This window comes from Nuphar pumila, chromosome 1, assembly GCF_984573655.1.
Source record: "Nuphar pumila chromosome 1, dmNupPumi1.hap1.1, whole genome shotgun sequence".
Classification (NCBI taxonomy): Eukaryota; Viridiplantae; Streptophyta; class Magnoliopsida; order Nymphaeales; family Nymphaeaceae; genus Nuphar; species Nuphar pumila.
The window spans coordinates 179,979,094-179,999,740 of NC_143249.1; the positions used below are offsets into that span (position 1 = coordinate 179,979,094).

Below are 20,647 nucleotides of genomic sequence, written 5' to 3' on the forward strand. Positions count from 1 at the left end.
TTGAGAATTGGTATGGGTCGATTCACCTGAATTGTTGGTCCTATTCCGATACCCACAACATTGCCTCATACTTGAAATCTGAAAATTTGGCCTAAAACAGGGATCCTCCGTTTGCAAGGAGGTTGGATCAGTCCCACGCCTCGATCCACGAAAGCTGGGTTCTCCTGGGAGATCTGAGGTATTCAAACTAGGGGTGTTAACGTTTCGGGTTTACACAGACCCGACCCAGATCAAACCATATAGGGTCAGGGTATGGTTACAAATAAGAAGACCCAATTAAGACCTGGGTCCGGACCCGAAGACTGATTAATACATAGACTCGGGTATAGTTTGTGAAATTTTATACCAGACCCGAGCCCGACCCGAGTCCCGATTAAGACCCGTAATTTTTCAATGTAAAAATGATACAAAATATTAATTTACCAGGTATGGTCCGGGTCTGGCTCATGTGGTTCTTATCGGGTCCAGGTATGGTTTCTCTTATAGTAGACCCGGGTTCGGATCTGTCATACCCGAAAATCTAGTCCAGGTTCCACCTGGGTCCGAACCAAACCCGAATTGATATCCCTAATTCAGACACACCCTAAAGATCTAGGAACACACCCATATCATTTTGTGAGATCCGATTGCATCGAACTTCGTCATATTCCTATGATCCAAACCGAAGCCGAACCTCTGAACCATTGGCTCGAAACGCTACATGGAAAATGATCTGGATCGTTGATTTTGATGATGAACGCCTCACATGAGGTTACTGGATGCGGGCCCATGGTTAAAGATGGGCAGTACAGAAACCAACCTCGGCCAAAGCTGAAGGCCAACCCGACACGAGGAGAGGAGAGGGGCCGCGCCTCCTCCTTCCTCTCTGCTCTTCTCCTCGAGAAACGTTGAGAAATCACCACCATCATGGCCTATCAGGATAAAGGAAGCCCCTACCCTCCTCCAGGTACCCCCAATTCTCCGTTTTTCACGGTTTCCGTTGCGATTCAGATCGGTTTTTTCACTTCATTTCGTCGTTCCGTCGATTCGACGAATTGGATATCCTTTGTTCCGATGGTTGGTCGTGTATTCGTCGATCTTCTCGTTTGACCACTATCGTTTCCTTTTTCATTCACTTGTTCATTTGAGGACTAAACCCCGTTATGGATTGTACTATCATTCGATTAATTGGTCTATCATTTGGGTTTTGATTCAAAGGATAGTTGTTTTTCTATTTGATTCAGAATCTTGGTGATTTCTCTGCTTTTTTATTGTATGCCTGATTGGTTCTTGATCTTAAGTGTTTTTTCATTATCATTCGGTCGATTGGTCTATCATTTGGGTTTTGAATTTTCGATTGAAAGGATAGTTGGTTTTCTATTTGATCTTAGTGATTTTTATGCTTTTTTATTGTTTTCCTGATTGGTTCTTGATAAGCGTTTTTTTTTTGTGCTTGATTTTGGAAGGGTACGCTCCTCCATACCCACAAGGCGGGTACCCTTCTTCACCACCGGCGTGTGAGGAATGTTACCATGGTTATCAACCAGGGCTACCACCACCACCGGTGCCGCCACCGCAGCCACCATCTGGCTACCAGGGTTACCCGGCACCTCCTCCGCAGTATCCACCTCCTCAGAATTATTATTATTACCAGTATCAGCAGCAGTCTGGTTATACATCTTTTCTAGAAGGATGGTGAGTGGATTTGGCAATCGATTTCTTTTTGAGTGGTGTTTATTTTGAGGATCTTTGTATATTTGTGACAATTTTGGTAGTAATCAAATGTGTCTTTTCTCGTTGATAATAGTGGGTGAGCCTAGCATTTAGAGTTTTTAGTTTTTTTTTAATCTTTTGGCGAGAACTGTGACATCCTTGATATATTGTTTTAATTGTTCAAATCTGCTTTCTGATTTTTCTAGTAATAGTAGTGGGAAAATGTATGAGATTGATTGGAATAAGCGTTGCTTTTGATTGCTGCAGAGTCTCAGAAGAGTAGAATTTTGTCCATTAGGAAAAGGCAACTAAACAGATAAGCTATGAACGACTGTTTTGGTCTCATGGGAGTAAATTACACCTTGGTATTTCAGGTTATGTGAGAGATTCATTGCGCTTTCTTAATGAGGACCAGAAGTACCATCAAATTCGTTTATTGGTGCTAGAGTGGTCTTAATTGATGTTCTTTGTTTTTCCATGTAGGATGATGGTTGGTTGATGATTCGTGGTAGTTTTCCGGATCTAAGTGTTCTTCCTGGTTAGTCTGTTACTGGTGTTTTATGTTTAACATGTGCATAATATGTTGCTGGGGTGGTGGATCTTACTACTAGATTGCCGTTATTCCATGTTTCATTTTAGTGCATTGGCTTTTCAATTCATGCATTACTGTTGACGGGAAAGGACATTTGAATAGCTCACTCAACACCCCTGATGCCATATATAAAGGTAGAGTGTGTGCATGCACACACACATTAGCTCACACAGATACAGCCATACACATGCGTACATGTGAGGAGTGATGCATTGGTCATGTGCGAGCTAATGCATGCTATGAGACTTTGTGTAACACTGTAACTATGTTGTGATACTATGGCAAGTTGTCAAGTGTAAAAAATCAGTATGAAGGCTCAATGATGATCATTAAAATTACTAGTTACTGCAATCATGATGGGAGATATTGATTTGTATCAAAGTTCTGAACTTATTCCTGGAGAAAGGTTATTTTGGTAATTCCAATTTGAAAATATTGTTGCGTTAAATTCAATTTTTTTTATATGCTCACCTTTTAAAGCTTTGCAAAATTTTTTGAAAGCCAAGAAAGAAGAAATGCATATAACAATTATCATGATATTCTGAAATCAAATTAGGAATTTTTCTATTAAAGACTAATAATCTCAAAGGGCTATGATACTGTTGAATGATTTCTACAAAAGAATGAAGTGAGCAACGTATCATGAAATTATTATCCTGTGCTATTTCCTAGATGCTGTCATTCTGATACTCCGTTTTGACTATCATTCCGTGTCCCTTTATATACAAGTCATATTGGAAACTTCACAAAAATGATTGAATCCCCATATCCGCAGCTGTATCCATGTGACATAGCCTAGATGTGATGAACCAGTCAACTCACAGTCTTCTCCATGACAAGATGTGAAAGCACATTTTGTCATGTCCACTCTGTGATAATATTTTGGACAATGCAGGGAATCCATGTCATAGAAGCATCTTTAGCTTCTGTCTAGCTACATGTTCCATTATGCTTTACTGATTCACCACCCCCTTATTTTATGCACCTATTAGGTACTGATGATTTCCTTTAAGAATCTAATCTGCACCACTCATACACACACACTTACACACACACAGGCACACTTAACCTAATAATTATAAGTTTTGCCAAGAGCACACATATGCAGAACCATGCACACAGTGCAATTGAACACACATGCATATATGCCTATTTTCTTAAGCACATTTTCAAGTCCCGTCTATAACTGACAGCTAATGACAAGATAATACAAATGGTATTCATTGTTATGATTAGAATAAATTTCTCATCATAGTGAACTTCATATTCTTGCATGGATTCTTGGCTCAAACTTGGGCTGTGTAAGATAGAGCCTTTCTTCTATGAACAGTTTTCTTCGGTTTCTGATGCTGGTACTGTAATGAATCAATGGTGTACGAATACAATGCCAACAAAGGGCTACACAAGTGCACAACAAAAAATGTGGTCTCTAACGGACCAAACACAATCTCATAAAAGAGAGAATGAATATGAACTTTCACAATAACACCAAGGCACAAAAGCCTATAAATAAAAAGGATTTTTATAAACCTCCACAATATGCTTCAAAGAGCATTGCATACAACGCAGTCCAACCATCGTTGGACTGCCTTCCAACGGTCATTATTTATGACCATTGGGGGCAGTCCAACGACTAGTTGGATTGCCTCCCAATAGTCACACAATGCATTAATTACAAAAGACAAAAAATAAAAAGACAAAAAATTACATGTCAGTCTTTAATGGATTGTACTAAATACAAATACTTAAAAAGATCAAAATACCCCTATATATACAGTATTTTAACACTCCCCTTCAAACTGACGGTGAAATCACTGAAAGTTTGCTAAGAAGATACAAGAATATGGGTATAGGAAGAACTTTGGTGAAGAAGTTTGCAATTTGAAACTCGGACTGGACATATGGCAAAGTAATCGTTCTCTTCAAATATTCTTCACGAATATAGTGGCAATCCATCTCAATATGTTTCGTTCGCTCATGAAACGTGTGATTGTTGGCTATATATATGACGCTTTTGTTATCACAACATAGTTTTGAAGGTTCTGATACATCAACACCCATATCTGAAAGTAGTGCTCTCATCCATACGACCTCGGTAGTTGTTGTAGCCATCGCCCTATACTCAGCTTCCGTGAAAAATACACTTTTTGTTGCTTTTTGCATCGCCAAGAGATGAAAGAATCACCTACAATCACACAAAAACCTATAGTTGAGTGACGATTATTGGGATTACCTCCTCAGTCAGAATAAGGATAAGCAATAAGATTTAAAGATGATGAAGAGGATAAGAATAACCCTTTTTATATAGTTTTCTTGATATATCAAACTATTCTTAATACTGCACCCACATGAACCAATGTGGGCGTATGTTAAAATTGACTTGCAGTGTATACGACATGCACAATGTCTGGCCTGGTAATGGATAGATACATTAATAATCCGATAAGTTGTCTATAAGGAATTGGATCATCTAATAACACTTCGTCTTCAGCTCTCATTTTTGTATTTATCACTTCAGGAGTATCGGCATATTTTGTGTCAGTGATTCCCGAGTGCGCAATAATATTAGCTGCAAACTTGATTTGAGACAAAATGTACTCTCTTAGTGAGTAGGCTACTTAAATTCTTAAAAAATATCTCAAAAAACCAAGGTTAGTCATATCAAAAGATTTTTTAAGAATAATTTTAATTTCTTCAATTTCCTTATGATCATTCCCAATGATGATCATATCATCAACATATAAAAGGAGAATGATAAGTGAGGTACCTGTAGATTTTACAAAAAGGGCAGTGTCAGTGTAACAAGATCTAAATCCAAGATTCAATATAGTGCTACTAAACCGATCATACCATGCTTTTAGGGGCTTGTTTAAGTCCATGTAAAGCTTTTTGAAAATGAAGAATCATACTATTTTCAATAGTCAAACCAGGGAAAGGATCCATGTACACTTCTTCATTTAAATTTTCATTTAAGAATGCATTCTTAACATCTAACTGGTATATAGGCCATTTTGTAATGGATGCTACTGCAACTAGAGCTCTAATTGTGATCATATGAGCTATTAGGGCAAATATTTTTTCATAATCTATTCCATATTCTTGAGAGTATCCTTTTGCAACCAATCTTCCTTTATATCTTTCTAGAGACCCATCACTTTTTGTTTTGATTTTAAAAACTCTACACCTTATTGTTTTCTTTCTTTTGGAGAGAGGTTGAATTGCCCAATTATGAGCCTTATGTAAGGCATCTAATTCTATTTTTATGGATTCAACCAATTCTTTTATGTTTTTAACTTTGTTATAGTTAGAGGGTTCATGATATGAATGAATAGTTAGAAGACAAGTTAGGAGAAAATGATTCATAAGAAACAAATCTATTTAGAGGCCTGTGTATTCGTTCAGATCTTCTAACACTAGTTTCTTCAACATTTTTTGATTGATTATATCTTTCAAGCACACATGGATCCTCTTCATTATCTCGTCTAGAGTATTATAGGAGATTATGAGATGATTCTCTTTCTTTACTTGAGTCATTAATAGACTCGAAATTACCAATGTCATTATCAACAATTTCATTATTTAATTTAGGTAACAAATCAAATAAAAAAGCATACTCGGATTCCTCTTTAGGTTTTTCAAAAGCAAATCCATTTTCATTTTCAAGAAAAGTAACATTTCTAGAAACATAAAGCTTATCATTTGTTTGATCATAACATTGATAGCCTTTTTTATTTTCGGCATATCCAAAAAAGACACATTTTATAACTTTAGGAGTGTTTGTTATATTTTTCAAGAAGCACAAAACATTTACATGCAAACACCCTTAACCTTTTCAAGTCAGGAGGAATTTGAAAAGGTTTTTCAATAGGAGATTTGTTTTCTAATGTTTGAGAAAGCATTCTATTTATTAGATATACTATGGTTAGAGCGGCTTCGGCCCAATTTTTTTTTGGAATTTCTTTTGAAATAAGTAAGGTCCTAGTAGTTTTAATAATATAACGATGCTTTCTTTCGAAAATGTCATTTTGTTGAGGGATCCTAGGGCAAGATTTTTGGTGTACAATTCCATGTGTTTTTAGATATAATTGAAATTCATTTGAAAGAAACTCTCCGCTTGAGTCGGAGCGGAAGCCTTTAATATTTGTTTCAAATTTATTTTTAACAAGATTATAAAAGCTTTTAAAACATGAAAAAACTTCGTATTTGAGTTTGAGGAAGTATGTCTACTAAAATCATCTGAGTTTAACATAATATGAGTAACCATCTTTTGACATAGCGGGAGCATGACCCATATATCCAAATGCACTAATTCAAAATTTTCATTAGACACAGAGGTTCTAGGTTCAAAAGGTGTCATTTGCATTTTTCCAAGTATATAATCTTCACATACAAAATCTTTATCTTTTAAAAAAAAAATCAAAAATGAAAAATGAGATAATTTGAATATACTTGGATGTCCTAATCTTTTATGCCAAAGATCTAAATTAATGTCTTTGACATGATTACAAAAGGAGTTTTTAGGTAAACACAAGGAATCCATATAGTAACAATCTCTTCTATGGCTTTGCCCAATCAGCTTCTTCGATTGGAGATCCTGCACCCAACAAGCCTTAAATGAGAAGAATACTTTACATCCATAATAAAAAAAATTGAGATACTGAAAAAAGATTTAAATCTAATTTTGAAATAACCCTCACTTTTGGAATAAAGAATTTTTTTGAGATATTGTTGAGGTTTCCTATACTTTTAACTTTTAAAGAAGTACCATCGACAGTCGATACACGTGAAAAGTATGAATTAGTGCAATTGGATAATAGAGAATCATTATGAGTCATGTGAAAAGAGGCACCCGAATCCAAAATCCAAGAAGACTTACCTAGAGGAGGAGATGACAATGCTTGATGCAGAAGGAGTGACCTTAAGAATTTGTGAGATGGCCTCTGTTATTTGGGCAATGATCAAATCATTGAAGTTGCCCAGTTTCTTTGATTCTTGAGGTTCTTCACTTAAGGAGGTCACTTTCTTAAATTTGGAACAATCCGGTATTATATGTCTCGATTTCTTACAATGATGGCAAATGATTTTGCATTTATATCCTCCTTTGTATCTTCCTCCATTATGTCCTTTTCCATTGAATTTTCTCTCAAAGTGAGGTAGTTTATATGTTTTTACAAAATTTTCGGATCTTGCCATGGTAAGGACCTCATCATTAGACTTGTTCATTCCAAGTCTTGTTTCCTCTTGGCAAATTTGAGCAAGAGCCTCATTTATAGGAGTCGATGTCCACAAATAAGACTTAACTTGCTCAAATTTGGACCGGAGGCCATTAAGAAAGGAAAAAAGATTTTCTCTTTCTATTTGAGATCTTCTCATTTCAGTAGCCGAACCTTCCCATTTTGGTTTTAACATGACTAGTTCATCTCAAATAGGAGATAAAATACCGTAAAAATCTCTTATGTTTTTATCCCCTCATTTTGCATTACGTACTTTATCTTGACGATAATGTAGCCTAGCCACATCTTTTTGGATGAAGGTACTCTTTAGAAAAATCCATGCATCACATGCTTTTTTAAACTTGATAATGTTGTTGGCGATTTTGAACTCCATGGTATTCATAAACCATGAAAGAATTTGAGCATTGTTCGCTTTCCAACCTTCTAATTTGTTTTGATATTCTTGCAAAGCTTTCTTTTTTCCTTTTTCGGACAAAGCTTTGACTTGATTTCCTTCTCTCCTTGTTAATTTTAGTTGCGGTTTATTAGTGGTACCACTAACAAAACCCCCTAGCTTCTTATCTTTGATGTGATTCTCCATTGTCGTCGCCTACATCAAGTAGTTGTTTTCATTGAGCTTGTAGGAGACGACGGAGGCGGAATCTCTTTCTCCCATAATGTATTTCAAGAATTTTGAGTAGAAGAGTTTGAAGAGGACCAAGAGTCGAGGAGCACCACCACAAGTTAGAGTAATCCCGAAATAACTTTTCACTTCTTTAAGAGCAAAGCTCTGGTACCATGTAATGAATCAATGGTGGGTGAATGCAATGCCAACAAAGGGCTACACAAGTGTACAACAAAAACCATGGTCTCTAATGGACCAAACACAATCTCATAAAAGAGATAATGAATATGAACTTTCACAATAACACCAAGGCACAAAAGCCTATAAATAAAAAGGATTTTTATAAACCTCCACAATATGCTTCAAAGAGCATTGCATGCAAGAGTGTAGTGGCGCTCTATTTATAGAGCCTCACGCAGTCCAACAGATTGGACTGCCTTCCAATGATCATTATTTATGACCGTTGGGACTGCCTCCCAACAGTCACACAGTGCATTAATTACAAAAGACAAAAAATTACATGTCAGTCCCTAATGGACTGTACTAAATACAAATACTTAAAAAGACCAAAATACCCCTATATATACAGTATTTTAACAGGTACTGAATTATAGGCTGACTCGAACAAGATTGACATTGATTTGGTAATCTATTCTGCTATATCGTTTTGGTTATATAGCCCTTATATACATTTATTGGCTTATTGAACAACACTTGGGGATGCTTGCTTTTACCTGTTTGTTGGTATTAACAGGTTAAGCCAATGCTGGTAGAAACCTGGTGGCGCATAAGATTTTTGGTATATTTGGTTTCATTTTCCTTTTTCAGTATATTTAATTTCCTTTTCCTTTTTTTCTTTTCTTTCATCTTAGAAAGACAGTGACTGTAACACACTTCCTAGCTTTCCATACGACTTCCAAACCTTTTGCCAACTTTCTGATCTTCTCCCATTGAATGGCATCATTCTTTATTAAGCAGTTTTTTATTGTCATAATGCCACTTTGCTTCAAATTGGGTATTAGTTAGTTGAATTTGGTTTTCACCAATGAATATTACATACAATTTGTGTCTAATGTCTTGTATAAATATGGCATACTGCAATGTGATGGGAGACATGAACACACTGACATTAATTTTTCTTGCATTCTTGTCTATCATTTGTTTAAATTTGGCTGCAAAAACATGGTGTGAACTTGTATTTCAGTTTGACAGCACTTTTCTGTTGCTGTCTGCTCGAAGACTACTGCTTCTAGAAGATTTTCATTGCATTATCAAAGATCATTTGGTCATCCTGCTTTATATAGGTATATTGGAGTTTTTTTTTTGCCTCTGGTGAATGTCAGTTGCAAGAAACTGTAAATATTATATTTTTAGTTGTGATCAACATGTCCTTTATGATTTGTTTTATATGACGTCACTCATTCTTTATAATTTCATTGAGTTGTAAATTGTCCTCTGATTTGACTCTTTGGCATACTTTTACCATAGAAAGGTATACTTGACCCACCCCCACCATGGGTTGAAGACATTGACCTCTTGTTGATCAGGAAAGAATCTCATGTATATGTTGTCATTTGTTCAGTGGGACTTCCAGGCTCCAAGACAATCTAAGCTACGGCCATCAGTACTGAAACCTCAGGTGTGGTGGGGGGTCAGGTCAAGTATAGAATTCTACATCTAGCACGAGGAAACTGCCTTACTGAATTAGGTGTTCAGATTTGATTGGCAAAGTTGATTTTGAGCATGGAGGATATCGAGTTGTAATCCCACATCTTTCTGCATATTGTTTAGCTTAGACCGTATGTAGCATCCTCCTTTCGCTGCAATAACACAAATCATTCTGTGCTTTTCTGTCTTCTAATTTTCTCTTTTATAAGGGTGGTGAAGGTTGTGTTTGCAGTGAGGGCTGGTGAACCTTCCTGCTTTGCCTTGAAATTTCTGCTGTGGTGTTTAACCAAGTTTTCCCTTCCCCTTCCACTCTTGACATACTACTGATTTAAACCAAAATATCTCTGCTACTGCTCCCTTATGTCCCAAATTTTTCTGGTAATTCCAAGATAAAAATTTACCATAATATCTAGTGGTTGCAGAATGCAGCCACCCTCTGCTAACTTGTCAAGAAGGAAAAAGTGGTGATTCAACCTCCCTCCTTTAACTCAAGATGCTACTTTTGTTCTTCTCTTTAAGATGTGTTTGGATTCAGGGAATTCTGTGGAATTGGATTCAAATTTCATGAAATTCCTCTATGTAGCTGAGAAATGGCCAAAGAATTTTGTGAAATTGGGTTCCAATTCCAATAAATAAATTTTGTGAAATCAGATTCTAATTCCACTAAATTACATGGATCCAACCATGCATAAACCTGTTTGATGAACTTATATGGTAGGGTCCACGGGGAAGAACGTTTATGCAACGCCTGGTTAGTCATTGACATGTGCTTGTATTATTATTTTCCATTGAGGATTTGGTCATGCTTTAGGAATGAATTTGTGGTTTTGATTAATTCATGATATGGGTGAATTTTATGGAACCTGAGACCCCTTGATCAATGCAACTCTAACCAATCCAGCTATCTTATTCAAGCTTGGTAGCTGAGAGTTGCTATCACAGATGCATTGTCGTAGAGAGATCTCATTATTGGCATAATGCCTTGGCCCATCTATGCATATAGTCTAGCGCAGGTTCTCTTACTGAATTTGATTAATGCTGGTAAACTTATGAATGTCTCAGGACACAGTTATCATGACAGCTTGCATGTGCTCTAAAGCTGTGTGGGAACTGTTGGTTGGAGGGAGTTTATGCAATTGCAAAAGTGATAGCTGCCAATTCTTGGATTTGGCTGCTTTCACCTCTAAGGGTGTGTTTGGGAGCCTTGAATTGAACTGGAAACTTCATTTCCATGCATTGCCATTATGGGCCTGGATCAGTAGCTGGGATGGGCGTTTATGGAGTTTATGCATTTGAGGAAGTGGCAGCTGCTTTGCCAGCTACCACCTCTGTCAAATCCATCCTTTAGTGTAAATACAAAGGGGAAGGGGCCTCACTTCCCATTCCAAATGCATAAACACCCATCCTATCAGTGAGATTTCAAATGGGACCACCATGGGCGTTTGACCAAGATTGTCTCAGGAACACCAAATGCATAAACACTCGTCCCAGCACCGAGATTCCAAACAGGCCTTATATGGCTTTGCCAAAATGTAGTGTTGAGGATGGAGTTGTCAAAAACTGGGTGTGTTCCAGGGGGGGGGGGGGGGGGCAGATAGTAGTTACCAAATTCAGCCTTTAGTGTAAATAGAAAAGATAGTAGGCACCGGTGCGGGAACTGGTCTCCTCATGTAGGTGGGAAGTGAAATGTGAAATTGGAGGTGTCAAATACCATCCCAATTCCATCATTTCCTACAACTGCATCCATCTCAAACGACTTTGGCAATGGGTATTTCACACTTCCCACTCTGGCTACCACCAGCGCCTAGATTTCAAACAGGGTCTTAAGCTTTCTTTGGAAACTGGTGGCTGGGGATGTGAGTTTATGCATTTGGTAAAAGTTTGAACAAACTGCCTTGGTGGCTGTTTCCAAATAAAACCTAAGGCCCTGTTTGGAATCTAGGCACCGCTGGTAGCCTGAGTGAGAAGTGTGAAATACCCATTGCCAAAATCGTTTGGGATGGATGCAGTTGTAGGAAATGACTGAACCTGAATGGTATTTGACACCTCCAGTTCCACATTTCACTTCTCACCTACATGAGGTGGGAGTTGGCAAATGCTACACCGGCGCCTGCTCCGACGACCTTCCCAATGCTCTTTCAGTTATAATTTCAACTTTTCAGCTTTATTCCAAACAGATGCACAAGTGAAAATGGTAAATCCTTAGTTGAACCGTTCCACTTATCCCAAACAACCATGTGGAATTGGTAAAACCACAAATTTTGGAGATTCCGTAACGGAATCCTTAGCTACCACCAACTGGAAGATTTCAAACAGGGCCTAAAAATAGTGGCCGTTGACACTAATTATGCATTAATATGTGATCTGGCATTTTTTTCATATAGGCGATAGGTATAGTAACTACTGGGGTAGGCTTGTAACGCTTGTTAACGCTTAACAGGTTGGATGTGACCTGGATTTCAACCCAAACCGGATTTAATAAGACTCAGAATTGGGCATAATGGAGTAGGAGCAAATAGCTATTTGTGTTGGATCCACATGGCCCAACTAGTATATGTTCTCGGATCTGGTTATGAAATTTTAAATGAGACCCATTGTTGACACAAGATCCTATTTAGATCTGACGCCGGCACTTAAAAATCGGATGTGTTTGTGCATGTTCTATCTGTTGGCATCTAAGTGGAGTATGGTCATTCCCAATCCAAACCCATTGGGTCCGGTAGGTAGGTCGCTATGGGGATGCATGTGAATGCCATGGATCTCCTTGGTCCAACCTGGATCTGAGATCCTCATTTTAGGCCATTTTCTCAAATTCAAGGATTTGTAGTTGAATTTGTATTGGTTCCCTGTGTCTTGTTCAAGCCAATATCTAAAATCTTGGTATCAGGATTTTGTAAGGAAAAATCTACTTGTCAATTTAAATATCTAGCTTTAGGGGGTGTTTGCATGTCACGGAAAGTGGGCTGTTTTCATGAAAATGCATCGATGGGCATGCGTTTTTCGCAGGACCCACAGTGACAACACAAATGGTGAAAAGTGCCATTTTTGCAGAAAACCCATGACAGGCATGCCATTTTACACGCTGAATGTGGGTTTTTCTATGGAAATAGTTCCCGTGGGGTGTATGTGTGTGGGGTGCCCCGGCACCCCATTCCTAGACATGCAAACGCCCCCAAGGGATAAAAAATTTGTGTGCTTATGTATGTGAAGAGCACGAAAACATACCTTTTTCGTTGTTGCGGAAGCGAAAAAACAGCGGATCGATGATGCGCTCAACGGATGCGTGCTCTCACTTGGAGAGAACGATGATTCCACGAGTCCAAATGCTAATCACGTTGATTCACCACAAAACGCACTATCTTCTTCTTCTTACTGTTTCTTTTCTCTGTGCACAGATCTCCTTATTGAGATCTCTCTTTTAAAGAAACAATATAATGTCATCCACTGTGTACCAACGTACACAATATTTCCTCTTTTCTTAAACACACAAAGGTCCAACCTTTTGTATATTCCTGTGTCTCACACAGACTCTCTTCTCTCTCAAACACCCAATGCTCTGTATTTATCTGTTTCTCATTCTTCTCCGGTGTTCATTCCCTCCACTGTACACCCAACAGAAAACATTGCCCTAGTAGTGGGGAAATGGGCGGTTTTCAAACCGCCCCCTTTCTTTAATGTGGGCCGGGTCCGGATCTCGCCCATCATGGGTGGACCCGGTACCCAAACCAACAGTATGTAACTGTAAATGCATTATGTAAACAAGTATCTAGAGATCCTCTTGACTTTTATATCCGAGGAATTCAAATGCACCCTAGGTAGTCTTGTAAAATTCCCACTGATTCTACAGATTTCGCTTATAATTTCCCTTAAGGGGCATTTTAATGCCTCAGATTTCAGTTGAGGATCTGCTTTGGCATGGGTCCACACAAGATCCCCAGTTTTTGGGAACACGGGATCTCTCTCTCTTTCTCAACATAGATCTCCTAAGGTTTGAGATCTTATGACTTAGGCAATCAAAGTTCCAACATTCATTTTATGAATAATTAGGGATGGCAGTGGATCTAGGTGGGAGCAGGGAACAAGGTCTCCACACCCGCCCCATCTCAAAATCCTGCCCTTCATCCCCGCCTTCATTCCTGCAGGGGTTTTGATTTTAACCTCCATCCCCATTTAATGTCCTTCATTCGCGATCCAAACAGGACAAGGCAGGGCAGGGTCTCATTTCTCCTCAGTCCATTGCCATCCTTAAAGAAGGATTGGGGACGGGGTGAAGATGGGCAAGGTGGGAATCAGGACGGGGACGGGGTGGGACGGCGGAAAGCGTAAGTCCATCCCTTCATGGGTTTTGATTTTAATCTCCATCCCCGTTTCATGTCCTCCATCCTTAGTCCAAACGAGACAAGGCGGGGCAGGGCCCCTTTTTTCCCCTTGATCCACTGCCATCCCTAATTATTATCCATCCTACCACCTAGGTGGTATTCCATGTGGCAAGCGGGGTCCTGTGCTAAGCTGAAGCCCCTGAATCCCTTTGCCACATGGGAGCTTAAGAGAGATATGGTATGGGGTCTGCCTAACCCCAACCCAGCTTGCCTTTAAAAAAAAAAAAACTAGCCATCCTTGTGCATGAAAAGTGGGTCCCAACGTAGATGTGGGACACAAGCTTTCATGGCCACTAGTCCAAATGATGGGGCCATTTAATTGGGCTTCCTTATGCTGAGATATTGTCACTCAAATCATGTTTCAGGATCCCCACCACTCAGTTTCTTAAATGAGGATAGTTACTGAAGACCTTACCCAAGTTTTTACCACTCACTTTGAGGCAACTTCCTGACTGTAAGTTATGCATCTGTCACAATATTTTTTCCCACCTCCACCTTGGAGCAACCACAAATTTGATCAATTACTCTTTATGCATTTTAAGCAGGCATTTATATGTCGAGCTAATGCTCGATTTTCTGTACTCAAGGTCTTCTTTATCATAGGGTTTTACCTCACAGACAAGAACAAATCATGAGCACCTATTTAACTTTTATTCCGTTACTGCATTAACTATATTACCGTCCGGATCTATTATTGTTTTTTGCTTTGTCCTTGCAGAGTCAAAGTGAGGGTGACCCTCCCAAAAAAGCAATCATAACCTATTTAGTTCTCAGTGTGTTTCTACTTTTGAAAATTTGCTTCTGTTAATCTGATCTTTAATCCTTGAAATCATTGGTTATGTTCTAAAATCAAGGACCCTCGAAAGCATGTAAAAAAAAAGATAACAGAGAAATGTGGACAGCCAAAAATGATGAGAAGTCAGGAAAGAGGTGGCATGATCTGGTCTTAAAGGGAAGGAATCAGGTTTCACCTCTCTCTCTCTCTCTCTCTCTCTCTCTCTCTGTGTGTGTGTGTGTGTGTGTGTGGGGGACACTTGAAAAGCATGTAAAAAAAAAGTTTTAAGAGTGATATGTGGACAGGCAAAAATGATGAGAAGTCAGTAAAGGGGTGGCATGATCTGGTCTTAAAGGAAAGGAATCAGGTTCAACCTCAACCTCTCTCTCTCTCTCTCTGTCTGTGTGTGTGTGTGTGTGGGGGGGGGGGGGGGGACACTTGAATGCTATATCCTAAAAAGTATGGCTTACGTATGGGGTGTGCTGAGGTGGGGAAGGGGAAAAATTGACCATTGAATGATAATATGCCAAGGAAAAGAAGATTCTTCGGAATATATCTACATGGCGATCACATGCATTGTTGTGTAAAAGATACAAACTTCGTACCTTTGGTATCCTTTTTCATATTAATTTCTCCTCCCACATTCCCAATTTTGGTGTATTATCTTGTCTAGGATTAATTATAGGAGACACTGTTTGTGGGAGATAGTAACACCCACTGTCTTAATCTCTCTATAATTATGTCTTTATGAAAAAACCAAACCCAGTGGTTCAACTGGAACTGTCCTCATTAATCTGTTCTTGGAGTTGGAGTTTCACTTTCACCTGTAAGTGGATTAATTTCTCACTTTTATTAGTTTTTTTTTCTTTTTTCACAGAGAAAATTGGTGTTAGGCAGACCCCTACCAGTTATACAACTATACCATTGAGATTCAAACTTGCAACGCCCCAACACAAGGCTACGGGCACTAACTTCTCCTGACAGACAAGCGGAGCCTCCGATGGTTACTTTTATTAGTTTTTTTTTTTTTGTTTTTCACTCCAATTATAGTCAAATCAAATGAGAAAAGTTGTGTTTACTCAAGACACCTAACTAGAGATGGCAGTAGATTGGGAAAAAACGAGGTCCACCCTGCCTCGCCCTGTTTGGACCGGTAATGGAGGACATAAAACGGAGATAGAGGCAGGGATGAACTTGTTCCTTCGTCTCGCTCCGCTAGTAAATTAATTAAAATCCCCTTCGACGGTTTGACCTCCTTATTTAGGAATGGCATTGGATCGGGGAAATGGGTTCCACCCTGCCTTGCCCCATTTGGATCGGGGATGGAGGACATGAAACGAAGATGGAGGGAGGGATGGAGGTTAAAATAAAAACTTGTGTGGGATTGGTGGGGATGGAGGGTAGAATTTTGAGACGGGGTAGGGGTAGAGACCTTGAAAACTAAGGCCGATCCCTGTTAGTAAATTAATTAAAATATCCTTCGACTGTTTGACCTTTTTTAAGAACGGCAGGAAAATGGTGCCCCGCCTTGTCTCGCCCCGTTCGGACCAAGGATGAAGGACATGAAACGGGGATGAAAGCAGGGATAGAGGTTAAAATCAAAACATGTGTGGGAGTGAAGGCGGGGATGAAAGGCAAAATTTTGAATTTTGAACCTGCAACGTCACAACACAAACTGACGTGCACTAGCTGCTCCTACCAGACAACGGTTGGTGGTCACTAAATTGAATAAACAAGCTTGACCTTGAATTGGGTGATGGCCCAACTCGATCGATCCCTTTAAAAAGGTATGCTGTTTGGCATTATCAAACAGCAAATTTGGCCTCATCTAGGGATGAAAGAGAAAGGACATTGGTGTCCTTTCTTTTTCTTTACCTTTATCTTTTCAATGAAAGATAGAGAAGGTGGTCCAAAGAATGATGGGAAGGTGAGTGGGGCTTACTTTCACATCAGTTAACAACGCATGCTTGCAAGTATACATCTCTCTCTCTCTCTCTCTCTCTCTCTCTCTCTATATATATATATATATATATATATATATATATATATATATATACCTAGCTTGCAATTATACATCTCTCTCTAGTCTCTCTCTATCTTGCTTTTAATACATATCTCTCTTATGATGCAAGTCATAAAAACTTGTTAAATGAAATACACTAAATTAGTTTTTTGTTTTATTTTTTTATTTCAACTGTACATATGTAATCTACGTGCTTGAATTTATAGTGATCAGCTCTTGCAGTGTTTAATTTCAATACATGAGTAGGCTTTTATAAGGTTTGAGAAGATCAATGGCCTAAAATCTTCGTAAATTTTCAAGGCTCCAAATATTATTTTTTTCAATCGAAAAACATGATACATGTGTTGGTTCATAGTAAATCGACTATACTGAACACATCAATGGGAAAAACATCAAAAAAATTGGAAAAAAAACATTTATCATGTTTTCATGAGAGAGAGAGAGAGAGAGAGAGAGAGAGAGAGAGAGAGAGAGAGAGAGTCGATTGTAGTTCTGAAACACAATACCATAAGGTGGTACAGACTCTTGTTTACATTGCTCTTTCCACCAACTGTTAGATTTAATTGTACAAATATGTTTAGCATGGTTTATTTATTACACTTGTAGGATCAGTCATCTTCAATACAACATAGGATTCAACACTTGAAAATAGCAAATAGATCATGATCCAAAGGTTACATTTTGCTTTTGGAGATTAAATACACATAAATCAATAGTGTGCCACCATAAGTTTAGTTGTTTGGTATCACCATAGGGACAAAAGTTTAAAACGGCAAAATATCGGCAGTCAAAAACTCAAGAGATTTTGAAAATTTTCATAAATCTCACATTTTTTGGCAAAATCTCAGCAATAAAAAATAAATTTAAAACATAAAAAATATTTTTTATAAAAAATATAAATAAAACATATTTAAAAAAATATCTTGGGAGTTTTCACAATAAATATCTGCTAAAAACGTAAATATCATGATATTTGTTACTGTTTGAAAATCTCGAGATAAATTGTCATTTTAAACTTTCAGGCAATTATTCGCAATATTATCGTGCGATTTTTATAAATCTCATGATATTTATCACAGAGGGTATCACGGCTGTGTGTGTGTGTGTTTTACACTCATAAATACCACTCTTTGGTACAAACTACCTATTTTTCAACATAGTTTTTTAGATCTATGGATACAATCCACATGTCCAAATGCATGCAAGCTTTTTCGGTACTAAAATTAGGGCTGGTAAACGAGCTGAATAAACCGAACAGGGCATGTGCGGGCTCGACTCTTTTACTAGTGAATTGAGCTCATGGCTAGGCTCGTGTTTGTGTTTAGCTCGTCCCTGAATGAGATGAGATGATCATGAGCTGGCACGTGTAAAAACATTCCCCCTTATTTATACATAATATATACATGTATATATATTATACTTGAAAATTTATATAATTTTTTATAAATTATACTTAATAGTCCATATTTCTATATTTTTCATTCATGCTTTATATATATATTTTATGCATTCTTCTTTTTATATATTAGACAAAATTAATATATATTTTATCTATATGATCGAGCACTACCGAGCCAAGCGGAGCTGAGATGTTGACCCCGACCCAAACCAAACCCTATAGATCCGTGTATGGTAACAAATAAGAAGACCCAGGTCCGGACCCAAAGGTCCAATTAATACATGGATCCGAGTATAGTTTGTGAAATTTTATATCAAACCCAGGCCCGACACGAGTTTCGATTAAGACCCACAAATTTTCAATGTAAAAATATTGTTTTACCTGATATGGTCCTCTTATCGGGTCCAAGTATGGTTTCTCTTATAGTAAACCTGATTAGACCCCGGTCCGTACCCAATACCATACCTGAAAATCTGGTTCAAGTCTGGTTCTACCTGGGTTCAAACCAAACCCGACCCGTTGACACCCCTAGTGATAGCCAAGGGTGTTATGAAAGTGTAAACGTGCCTGTTACATGCTTTCTTGTGGGCATTGTCTAGCCTAATATACAAACACCATATTAATCTATCCTGCTCTTAACTTGTCTACATCATTCAACAATTTGGTTCCAGTAACCTCATACCTCTATTATACGTTAGTATTCTACTGGATTATAAATATAAAAATACTTAAAAATATTGTTAATATTATTTTAATAGTTTTAACATGTATCATGTTTTGATTGACACATAATATTTTTAAATATAGGCCCATTCACCTGAATAGTTGGTCATACGATGCAAGGCCAATACCGATACTGACAACATTGGGATCAAGTTGTTTACGCTTCATATTACCAATGACAAGGACACAAAGGTCACAAGGGACACCTTAAACATCAACAGGCCTGGTTTACCTGGATCCGACCCGAACCAACCCTATAGGGTCCAGGTATGGTGATAAATAAGAATACCCTATTAAGATCCGGGTATAGTTTGTGAAATTTTATATTTGATTAAGACCTTTAATTTTTTAATGTAAAAATGATAAAAAAAAATGTGGTTTTATCATGTATGGTCTAGGTTTGGTTCATGTAGTTCTTATCAGGTATGGGTATGATTTTTTATATAGTGGACCTGATTAGACCAGATCCAGATTTGATACCATACCCAAAAATCTAGTCCAAGTCTGGTTTCACCTGGGTCCGAACCAAACCCGACCCGTTGACATTCCTAGTTTTTTGTTATGTTCTTTAGGTTATTTTTTTTAAAGATATACCCACACCTTTGCCCATGTGTTGTCCAGGGCACATCCAGCTTTTCTATGGCATCTAGGGTAGTTGGGTGTGTCACTTGGGCCAAAGAGACCATGCGTTGTTTGTGGGGACACATCCCATAAGATCAACTACCCAAAAAGGTCAGTGTTGTATCCAATTCCAAGGCACAGCTAGAATAGACCCGCGTTAATAGGTACCAACTTTCTCTTAAACAACCCCTTGAACAAAATTGGAATAGACTAGGGTGTCAAGGGGCCTAGTTTACCCCGGACCCGGCCGGGAGCAAACCCTATAGGGTTCGGGTATGGTGACAAATAAGAAAACCAGATTAAGACCCGGGTCCGGACCTGAAGATCCCATTAATACATGGATCTGGTTATAGTTTATGAAATTTTATACCATACCCGGGCCTGGCCTGAGTTAGGATTAAGACCTACAATTTATCAATGTAAAAATTATAAAAAATATTATTTTGCCAGGTATAGTTTAGGTCTAGTTCATGTAATTCTTATCGGGTCTGGGTTTGGTTCATGTAGTTCTTATCGGGGCCGAGTATGATTTCTCTTATAGTAGAACCGATTAGACTCGAGTCGAGACTGGATGCTATGCCCAAAAATCTGGTACAAGTCTGGTTTCACCTGGTCTGAACCAACCTGACCCCTTGACATCCCTCAAAATAATTGGAATAGACCCACTTAAATAGGCACTAACTTTCTCTTAAACAACCCCAAGATGAAAAGGGAACCCCTTTTAAGCTATTTTATGTTTGAAAAGATTACGGTCATTTATGAAAGCTAAGGTGGATCATTTCCTTTTTTTTTGGGGTCTTGAAACTTTTGGAAATTTACCCTAAAAAGGTTCCTTGGGCCCTATCAGTTGTAGGGATGGGCACAAGGATAATAGGAATGACAGTGGATCGGGGCAGGGGTGTCTCAAAATCCTTCCCTCCATCCCCACCTCCATCTT

The 20,647-nt window shown here is 38.3% G+C and overlaps 1 protein-coding gene across 9 annotated transcripts; it reads left to right on the plus strand.

Annotated features, from left to right (window-relative positions):
• The first annotated feature begins 815 nt into the window (after window positions 1–815).
• Window positions 816–9,983, plus strand: LOC149851494 (uncharacterized). 9 transcript variants are annotated; one of them, XR_016433536.1, is made up of 5 exons: window positions 816–946; window positions 1,446–1,674; window positions 1,960–2,066; window positions 2,176–2,230; window positions 9,705–9,983. XR_016433536.1 is itself a non-coding variant. In XM_090015268.1 (4 exons), exons 1-3 carry the CDS (start codon window positions 907–909, stop codon window positions 2,189–2,191), a joined length of 285 nt encoding a protein of 94 aa, XP_089871394.1. In that variant the 5' UTR covers window positions 816–906; the 3' UTR covers window positions 2,192–2,230; window positions 9,611–9,983. The 9 variants fall into 9 exon arrangements, 6 of the variants coding, with proteins under 6 accessions (XP_089871394.1, XP_089871388.1, XP_089871369.1 ...); XR_016433532.1 differs by lacking the exon at window positions 1,960–2,066 and adding an exon at window positions 9,327–9,426; XR_016433535.1 differs by lacking the exon at window positions 9,705–9,983 and adding an exon at window positions 9,327–9,603.
• Window positions 9,984–20,647: the final 10,664 nt, after the last annotated feature.

Bases quoted from the DNA above. Each gene is read 5' to 3' on its own strand.
- LOC149851494 (XM_090015237.1), top strand. From the start codon at position 907: ATGGCCTATCAGGATAAAGGAAGCCCCTACCCTCCTCCAG. The intron at 947-1,445 runs GTACCCCCAATT...TGATTTTGGAAG, and splicing joins AAGCCCCTACCCTCCTCCAG to GGTACGCTCCTCCATACCCA. The intron at 1,675-9,334 runs GTGAGTGGATTT...TCAGTTTGACAG, and splicing joins ACATCTTTTCTAGAAGGATG to CACTTTTCTGTTGCTGTCTG.